The sequence below is a fragment of the Henckelia pumila genome, chromosome 2 (genome assembly GCF_033568475.1).
Source record: "Henckelia pumila isolate YLH828 chromosome 2, ASM3356847v2, whole genome shotgun sequence".
In the NCBI taxonomy this organism is placed as follows: Eukaryota; Viridiplantae; Streptophyta; class Magnoliopsida; order Lamiales; family Gesneriaceae; genus Henckelia; species Henckelia pumila.
In genome coordinates, this window is record NC_133121.1 from 123,271,983 (window position 1) to 123,282,138 (window position 10,156).

At 35.6% G+C, this 10,156-nt stretch overlaps 3 protein-coding genes across 4 annotated transcripts; all 3 read left to right on the forward strand.

The window, feature by feature from the left end:
• Positions 1 to 215: 215 nt before the first annotated feature.
• Positions 216 to 3,583, forward strand: LOC140881723 (bZIP transcription factor 29-like). Of its 2 annotated transcripts, none has more exons than XM_073287254.1 (5): positions 216 to 546; positions 632 to 1,898; positions 1,967 to 2,099; positions 2,187 to 2,271; positions 3,110 to 3,583. In XM_073287254.1, the coding sequence occupies exons 2-5, from the start codon at positions 928 to 930 to the stop codon at positions 3,337 to 3,339; spliced, it is 1,419 nt and encodes a 472-aa protein (XP_073143355.1). In that variant the 5' UTR covers positions 216 to 546; positions 632 to 927; the 3' UTR covers positions 3,340 to 3,583. The 2 variants fall into 2 exon arrangements, with proteins under 2 accessions (XP_073143355.1, XP_073143356.1); XM_073287255.1 differs by having other exon boundaries at positions 662 to 1,898.
• Positions 3,584 to 4,461: 878 nt separating this feature from the next.
• LOC140883678 (probable methyltransferase At1g29790) lies at positions 4,462 to 6,158 on the forward strand. Its single transcript, XM_073290237.1, has one exon. It carries the CDS (start codon positions 4,623 to 4,625, stop codon positions 5,862 to 5,864), a length of 1,242 nt encoding a protein of 413 aa, XP_073146338.1. The 5' UTR covers positions 4,462 to 4,622; the 3' UTR covers positions 5,865 to 6,158.
• A 2,802-nt stretch (positions 6,159 to 8,960) lies between these two features.
• On the forward strand, positions 8,961 to 9,662 carry LOC140878326 (uncharacterized). Its single transcript, XM_073281929.1, has one exon. It carries the CDS (start codon positions 8,961 to 8,963, stop codon positions 9,660 to 9,662), a length of 702 nt encoding a protein of 233 aa, XP_073138030.1.
• The last annotated feature ends 494 nt before the right edge of the window (positions 9,663 to 10,156 follow it).

Consider the following 10,156-nt stretch of genomic DNA (forward strand, 5'->3'; position numbering starts at 1 on the left):
GCATATCATGAATGCTGGTAATATCAAATCTTTATATATATATATAAATATATATAAAAAAACTATTACAAGGAGTATATATGAGATAAAATCTTCTGCAAATGTTATGAATTTGTTTGTAATAAAGTGGGCCCATAATAAATGTGGAAAAATCGAGTTGACATTGCCCCAAATGCAAATGCATGTACAAATGTAAATGAAATGCAATTGCGGTCCGGATTGAATTGATTGGGGTATTTAGAAAAGAATCCATAGCCTGCATTCGACTGAGATAGCGATAAAGGAAAAAACATTTCACATTCCATTCTTCCACACTCTGTCTATTTAACAATTATATATATTCCGTCATTTTTTATGCAATCCAAAGTTTTTGTCTTCTTCCGCACAATCCCGTTTGCAGTAGTTTTCAACGATATCACCGCCATTCTCAGCGGGAAATTCGCTCAAAAGTCCATTTTTTTCCTAATAAATATATATTTCAATTTCAGGGTTTTCGTGATTGAAGGAGCTAGCTGAAAAGGGTGTTGCTGCTCGTGTGGTTAACAGGTGCGACCATTTTGTCAATGCGTGTTTTATTTTATGTCATTTTTTGTTCTAATGCTGGCATGTCATCGTGTTGTTTCGTATTTAGGGTTTTTTTTGTTTGGTGATGTTCGAGTAGGAATGAACTGAATTTGGTGTCTGAAGATTTGAATTGGGGTCACCGCGAAGTTCGCATTTGGGGTTCTTGGTTAAAAGGAATCCGGTGATTGCGATTTTGATGGTCGTTTGTTGTGTTGTATGGTTTTCTTGAGCTGACTTAACTAGGGAAAGTTGTGCTGTTTACGTTTTTGAGTCGTCGATCTGTTTGTTGGCATAAAGTTCGAGCCTTTGATATAAAGGGTCCAAGGTTTGATTGTGTGAATCCTTGGAGTTTGGTCGATTTTCATGGCTCAATCCAATTTGAAGCAATCCGTGAATCAAGCTTTCAATGTAGTAGGGGGTTCTCATTCGAGGTCTCTATCTCAACCCTCATTTTTTGCGAACAATTCGTTGCCTCCTTTGAGTCCCTTCCCTCCTAGCGAGTCTTCATTGGCGTCATCGAACTCAAACAAAGATGTGTCCATGGAGGAGATGGACGTTACTTCTAGATGTCCTCCAATAGCCCCGTCCTTTCGGAGGGAAAATTTGTTTCGAGGCACTGATAGCCTCCCCCCTCGTAGAGGGCATCGCCGTTCAAGTAGTGATGTTCCTTTGGAATTCTCAGCTATGATTCAGTCTTCTCCTCAATTGCTTCCAATAAGTGGCCAAGGGATGCTTGGACGAACTGCAAGTATGAGAGAGAATTTGGGAAATGACAAGCCCTTTGTGCTGAAGAGACAAGATATGGATATCCTAGGTCATGGAAAGATCAGTACAGATGGAATAGGTGACAGAAGATCGGAGGGGGAGGTTGTGGACGACTTGTTTAATTCTTTGATTAATTTGGATCATGTGAATGCTATGAATGACTCTGGTGTCGAGTACAAAGATAAGGAATGCATCGTAAGTGGGACAAAGTTAAGTGGTGGTGACAGCAATACTGAGTTAGAAATTGTCTCAAAGCATGAAACAAATTTGAGGGAGGGGGTCAAAAGGAGTGCTGCTGGAGATATTGCACCACCAGCTCGTCATTACAGAAGTCTTTCAATGGATAGTGCCATTGGGAATTTTCAGTTCGGTGATGAATCACCAAAGTTACAGTCTTCCTTGTTCAATCGGGTGGATCAGCTCTCACCAAGCAATTCAGCGTGCGATAACTCAGTTAAGCTAAACATTGAGTTTGGACATGGTGAATTTAATGAAGTTGAGCTGAAAAAGATTGTGGCGGACGAGAGGCTTTCAGAAATTGCAATATCAGATCCTAAACGGGCAAAGAGGTTTGGTTTAAACAATTTTACTCGACAGCTGCCGATGTCAAGATTTTTTAAGTAGTTTTTTTTTTCAGGATATTGGCTAATCGACAGTCAGCTGCTCGTTCCAAGGAGCGGAAGCTGCGCTACATATCTGAATTGGAACACAAGGTGCAAACTCTGCAATCAGAAGCCACCACACTGTCAGCTCAATTTACTATTTTGCAGGTGTGTAGTCAGTGATTGGCCAGTTATCCTGCAGTTTTTGCAATGAACACAAATAATACGGTAACACAAGTCATGTTTCATCTGCAGAAAGACTATGGCGAGCTAACCAATCAGAACAACGAATTGAAGTTTCGTCTTAAAGCCATGGAGCAACAGGCACAACTCAGAGATGGTATTCATATTTCATCCATTAATATAAATTTGTATTAAATTTTTGGCTCCCGTTCGGTAATGCACTGATTCTCACCCAGATAGTATGCGCTCACACCATATAAAGAAGATGAGAAACATATCCCTGTATACCCGAGAAATTGTAGTGCCCGACATTGGCACAGTATTTTGTCAGGGTCTTTACATTTAAAAAAACTTCTTGAAGGAATTTCCCAAAGTAATATGACTTTAGTTGTGATATTTTGACGCTAACAGTAGTTACTATCTACAGTTTTTTGACAGAATACCGATTTATTTCTTCTTGCATTTTCCCTCTACTTTTAAATACTCACTGATCACAATTTATTCATGTTTCTGGATCCTGTCTAGCAAAGCTGCCGCATTAGTAATTTGCAATTTTTTATATGCAAACGTGTAGAATCCAACACGCCTTTTCCATTCATCTGTTTTATTTGTAGACGCCGAAATTTTGATCATGTCAGCTTGAATTTTACCATGGTTACATACATACATTTGTAAAGGTATCATGAACTGCATTCGGAATGTGAACAACTACTGTGCTCAAGGGTGGTGGTGCATTATATGGAATCTGCTGCTTGTAATTATTTAACATGGTTACAACTTACAACCACCGAGTATTGAATTGTGCAAAAAATTTCTAGAAATCAAACCTCTATGCTTGCTGCTTTTGTATATTTAACTTCAGTAACAAAAAGTTGGATTTTTGTTCAGAATAATTTTCTGTATAGAGTATTAGTTACATTGTTATTTTTGACGATATTTGTTTTTCGGCTGTAGTAGGATAAGAGAATTATCGTGCTAAACTTTTTATATCGCAGCTTTACATGAAGCATTAACTGCCGAAGTTCAACGACTAAAGCTTGCAAAGATGGAGCTTAGAGAAGATGGAAGAACATCTAACGGTATCGGACAGCAGGCCCCTGTAAAGCACCAGATGTGGCAACTCCAACAACCTTCACCAAACCAGCAACCCAATCAAGTCCAACGATTATCAGTCCCAGCATCGACGACCTCTACAACTGCTTCAACTGCCCCTGCCTCCGCATAAAGGCACAAATGCCGAGATTGGAGTCTATCGTCTTTTACTGTTTTTGTGGCTTGGTTTAGAGCTGTGTTTAGGCCAATGTCTCCCGCAATGCTCTGTCATATGTAGGCAATATTTATTTGGTTGTATCTGTCCATTACAGAATGACTGCTTTGTTCATTTGATTGTATGTTGATGTATAAAGGAGGTATACTACAGTTTGACTTGACTTTGGAGCTAAGATATCTATATGTTCTTTAGAAATTCATGGATGGCTACTCTTTGAACAATTATCTTTTGCCTCTGTAATAACCGGTAATATCATCAATTTTTGGCTATGGATTATTCGGTTGCCAAAAATGAACTCAATCCATAAATTTGACGTGAGAGACCCGAAAAATATCGAATTAGGGTTGAGGATTGAGGGTTGAGAGTTCAAGTCGGATCATAAATGATTGGACCCCGAAAACGGACAAGTAATATGGGTCAAGCCAGGTTCACCCGAATTTTTTCTAAAATTTTAAAAAAATTGGTTATATATTTTTATATACTGTTTTTTTCATCATTTAATATTTATTTTGTAACATTTTGTTTTTTTAAAAAAATTAGTAATAAATATTTTTAAATTTTCAGCGATTTGTCAAATTTAAATTAATAAAGTGAAATTTTGCTAAGATGTGTTTAAATTAAAATAATACTATTATATTGTGTGTTTTGAATTTTTATTTAATTATTTTTTTAATTACTAAAACAAACAAATAATAAAATCGAATTGGTTTGGAATTTGTAGGCGGAAAAATTTTTATATGACTTGTGTCAACCGTATCCGGCCACTCGAATGGACAACCCTATGACTTAATTTCATCTAAATAATTAAACCATGCCTCATGTCCACAAAATCCTATAATTTAGCTGAAAATATTATATATAATTCGTACTTTGACTTTGGGTCGAATCCTATCCGTCGATTTCTACGTCTTCTGGTATTGAAGTTCACGAGATCAAAATTTCACCCCAATTTGAAGAAGATCCCACAACCCAACTGGATCTCCATACACGTGTACGGTTAAGAAAGTCCCTAAATCGAACCGACAAGCACCCCTTGTAGCCATGTTGAGAGTCTTCATTTCTTTAAACGTAGCTTGTTAATGTCCTAATCAAAATAAATCCTCTTTCAGCTCGCTCGCTCGCTCACTCACTCACTCTCTGAAGTGGAATCTTGAATCTATCAACTGTTTATGTTTTCTCTTCCACACTTCTTCAGTTCTTCCTGCCCTCATTTGCTATCTGGAGATTAGGCAACAAAAATGGGTTCTGTTTCTCTGAAAATCGGAGATGGGACAGCAAGATTCAAGAGGGCGTCTTATTGTTCCTCGGCAGTGAATTTGATGATGCTTTTTTCAGTAATAACCACAAATCTTTTTGCTTTCTATGCTTTCACGTACCATCCCACTACACTTCACCAGAATCCAAAGAATATGGCTGTGATCTCAGAAAAAGTGAGTTCAATTCTGCGAGAGATTGAATCTTCGCAGAAGAAGCTAGCCCAGATGGAGAAAGAAATACTAGGGTATGAAAGCCTCGACCTTTCGAGACCCAATATTGCAAATGAGCTCAAAGAGTTCTTAAACCCCCATCAGCTGCCTTTAGGCAAAGATTCAAGAACTGGAATCACTGAGATGGTGGCATCTGTGGGGCATTCTTGTGAGAAATCTGTGGATTTGCTGTCCCAATTTATGAGTTACAAGATTAATGGGCTCTGTCCTGATGATTGGAGCCTTGGTCAGAAGTTGATTCTTCAAGGATGTGAGCCTTTGCCGAGGAGGAGGTGCTTTGCGAAGACGATTCCTAAGGTGGGTTTACAGCCTTTTCCCGTGTCACTTTGGAAAAATGTTAGTGAGAAGGCATTCAGTTGGAGTGGTCTAGGATGTAAGAATTTTGCTTGTTTGAACAGTAAGAAATTGAGTCGGGATTGTGCTGGTTGTTTCGATATTGTTAATGGCTATGAGAATCAAAGATATGTTAAGGCACGAAGCAAGAATGATTTCCTTATTGATGATGTGTTGGCTATGGGAAATGGTGGGATTAGGATTGGATTTGATATTGGTGGTGGCTCGGGAACTTTTGGTGCTAGAATGTCTGTGAGAAATGTGACTATAGTGACCGCCACTCTGAATGTGGATGCACCTTTTAATGAATTCATTGCCTCTCGGGGACTTATCCCTTTGTATTTGAGCTTAGATAACAGGTTTCCATTTCATGACAATGTGTTTGATTTGGTTCACGCAGCTAATGGATTGGATATCGGGGGTAAACCTGAGAAATTAGAGTTCTTGATGTTTGATACTGATCGTGTACTTAGGGCTGGTGGATTGTTTTGGTTGGATAACTTCTATTGTTCCACCGATGACAAGAAACGGGATCTAACTCGGTTGATTGAACGATTCGGGTACAAGAAGTTAAAGTGGATTGTGGGAGAGAGAGTTAATGGTCCAGGGAAATCAGAGGTATACTTGTCTGCTGTTCTACAGAAACCAGTAAGAACATAGATTGCTGTTCTACAGAAACCAGTAAGAATATAGCTAAAAGCTTATCACGAAAAATTCTTCATGTTTCATACTATAAAGATTCATTGAATTCTATTACTTTACACGCTCAAGATTCCTTTTTAGTGCAAAATAAGTGGGTATTGGCTGTTATTTTCTTCTCTGTAATGGTAATTGCAACCAAGGATGATCTATTTACTTCTTTCTTTCTTTTTTTATATGCATTAAGTTTATATCTTTTCCTTCTACAATATTTTGTATCAGTTACTTATCAGTAGACAGTTAAATATCACTATATCAGTGCCATCATTTTGAAATTCAAGAGTTCTCTAAATGAATAGTATCTTAAATTCCTTCATATCCAGATAAGAATTCTAACAGTGTATGTCTATGTTCGAATTCGAACGATGCTCTTTGGTATTCGGTTGATCTGTGCTATCTCGAGTTGGGCATTTATCAGCATCAAGACAACTGTATCACAAGTTATCTTTGTTTTAGTTCATTAGTCCATTCAGTTGTTCACCCCTCCCCCATTATAGGCATTTGTCCCTTAATACTTGCCTAAGAACATGGAAACAAACAACAAATAACTATTCCAGTATGAAACATAATTTCTTCTTTAGTGTATTGAAGTTTCATCTTTGTTGAAGAATCTTTACAACTAAAAGCATTCGCGGCCGAGTGCGTCGTTTGCGCATTCAGCCAGTTTCTTTTTACTCCATAATTTGTTTTTACTGCTTTTAACACTTCAAAAAATGAACTTATTTAAGTTTTTTTATGAAAAAATAATCTGACTCGGGTCGAACCGTTCATATGACTTCATAGGGTGCATGAAATGTTGTATATAATATAGTTATCAGAGAGGGTTGTATGAAGGCCCAATTTGGGCTTAGCCCAAAAATAAAGCCTTCTTTCTATTATTTAACGGAAATATAAACAAATTGGGTACACTTTTTTATTTTTATTTTTGTTTACTTTTGACAAAGACTTCACATGGCAGGCTAAGCATGTGATTGATATAAAGTGGAGCACATGCTATTTTTCTAATCCTTTTCAAAATGAAGGTCAGCGCAACAAAGTTATTATCCACTATTTTTAGGATTCAGTTCACTTCCACCACCGTTGAAGATAGATCCAATAGTAATCATCGATCCAATTTTTTTTTTATATGCAAATATAGATCCAACAAATTTTCACTTCTCTTTCTTTATAATAAGAGACAAGAGAATTACAATCAAGTATGTTGAACTCCACGTATTTAGATCAATGATCGTATTTTTAGATATATGAAAATGTGACGAGTTAAAAACGGTTGAAAGTACTATAAAAAAAGTTTGAATAATATATATTTTTTTGACGATGAAATGAGGAATTTTTAATAAAAGAAATATATACAAATTGTATGATAATTGATAAGTATTTAAATCAAAACAAAACAAACACCAAAATTCGTTTTTTGTAATGGGAAAGAACAAGCTAATTATTTACTTAACAAGTCGTTAAATATCTTAATCACCTTGTCGAAATCAAGCTCTTGGATTTTTGGTTGTTTTGAACATTAGACTAGCAAAATGCTAAATTACTAAAGCAACGCGGAGTCTTTTGTCGTTTTGATTGCATATATACTAACATTATCTATCAATCATTTTCACTCCCATTTGATTTCAAATCTTTATTCCAACCTCAATATGAATACGACGGTCGTAGGGGAAAAAAAAAGATATCATGTAAATAAAAGGAGAAATTATTGAAAAATTAGTGTGTTTAAACTCCATCACATTAAAAGCTCGAATAACACGTTAATGAATTAATGGGTTTTTAGCTTAAGCTCGATTAAGCATGCATATTTTAGGTATTTTTGCCAGATAATTTCACATATTTATATTCGTAAGATGAGTTGAAAATATTCATATCTGAGCAAAAAATAATACACTTTTGACATAAATACTAAAAAGTAACATTTAACAGGTCAAGTCGATTATGAAATCATTTTACAAATTGACGTGTAAGATAGTTTTATGGTATATATACATATGTACATATATTAATTAGTAGAGCATAACATAGAGCTAATCTACAAAAGCCAAAACAACAAAACGACATTAAAATTACGTGAGTTTTAGGTAAACAATAATGTGAACTTATTGATGGTTAGCACTAAAGTTGATTGATTGAAAATCTTAGCCTCCCATCATTCACTTCAGCATAAAATCTGTTTTGTTTTATGAAATCAAGTGTACTGGAGTCTACCTACTAACATTTAACAATTTACTATGGGTGGGTTAAGATGCGAATGCATTTAGCTGTGATTCCCCTTATTTAAATTAATCAAATAAATATTGTTTGACTAATTGAAAAGATGACGAAAAATACATAACAATAGAATATAAAACAAATCAACATGCGTGAATAAGATAACGATACAGATAAATATATTGTTGGTGATAATGCTGAAAAACGTGATATTATAGTATATAATAGAAACACATTTTCATATACTGAGAAGAAAAGAGTCGCATTTCTCTTGTAGTTCATATATAAAGCATTTTGGAGGTTATTTTTAGGCTTCGTTTGGTACCGTTATTAATAATTTATGTATAAAATTGTCATATCTAATCACACGTTCTTCTCATCATAATATTTATCCATCTATTAATTATAATTTTACATCAATCAAATCATTAATTATTTATCTTATATCAATCAAATTATTGAATTGAAATTACTATATTACCCCTTATAAATAATATTATTCATATTTTTTTCTTATTAAAAGGATAATATGGTAATTTGTCATTTTTATATAAAATTTAATCAATCAAATCAAATAAACTATAATATATCAATCAAATCAAATCAAATATCCACTATCTTTTTTTATTTATTTTTTATTACATTACATTACTTATCTATATATTATTTATCACATCACCCGTATCAAACTGAGCCTTAGACTACAGATTCATTTTTCAATTGTATCACATATTTGGGATTTTTCCCTTGATTGAAGATTAATGAAGATTTCTGGTTTCTTCTTCCAATTCATCGATTCTAATATGGTATCAGAGCTTTAGGCTGCTACTCTGATTAATATTTGTAATGGCGAGAGGACAGCAAGCTCCTAACAATCAAGCTCCGCCGAATCCGCCGAATCTGATCGGACGAGCACATCTTGAAGACATTGGTAGTCCTTTGTATTTGCAGAATGACGATCATCCTGGTATGAAATTAGTATTACACCTGCTTACAGGTAACAATTATAATTCGTGGAATCGATCGATGACTACGGCTTTAACGGCCAAAAATAAGTTCGTGTTTGTTGATGGTTCATTGTTGAAACCTAATTCCGATGATTTGTTGTTCGGGGCATGGATTCGTTGCAATAATATGGTAATTTCATGGATATTGAATGCTGTGAGTCGTGATATTGCTGATAGTCTATTGTATATGCCTACTGCTTCTGAGATTTGGGGAGATTTGCGTAATCGCTTTCATGAGAGCAATGCTCCACAAATTTTCCAGATTAAGAAAGTGCTGAATGGTCTGCAACAAGGTTCTATGGATGCTAATTCATATTATACAAAATTGAGGATTCTGTGGGATGAGCTTAAGGATTTTCAACCGGTGTCTATGTGTAATTGTGGTTCAATGAAAGAATGGATGAACTACCAAGATCAGGAGTGTGTTATGCAATTTTTGATGGGATTAAATGATTATTATGCTCAAATACGAGCTCAAATCCTGATGATGGAACCGACTCCAGTAATTTCAAAGGTTTTCTCCTTAGTATTACAAGAGTAAAGGCAACGTTCCATACACAAAAATATGGATACTGGTGTGTATTTGTCATCGGTATCATCTCAACAATCTCATGTTGCTGCTGTGCGAGGTTTTCAAAATAGCAGGGGTGGTAGAAATGGATATCCTAGTGATAGACCTCTGTGTTCTGGATGTCATTATCCTGGTCATACCGTTGATAAATGCTTCAAGATTCATGGATATCCTCCTGATCATCCTAGGTATAAACAGAGACAATCAAATGATGGGAAAATGCGAGCAAATCAAACTCATGCTCATGTACCTACTGATGTTCCTATGAATGATGGAAGGATGCAAGTACACAAGTTCTTTGTGACACCTGAGGTACCCATGAGTAATATGGATGATTCTTTGAATCCAGATTAGTGCAGATAACTTATTGCATTTTTGAGCTCTAAGTTTCAGTCAGGGCATGGAAACACACTGGTCAAGCAGCAGACAGAGCCGTCTGTTTCATTCTCGAATGATATTCATTC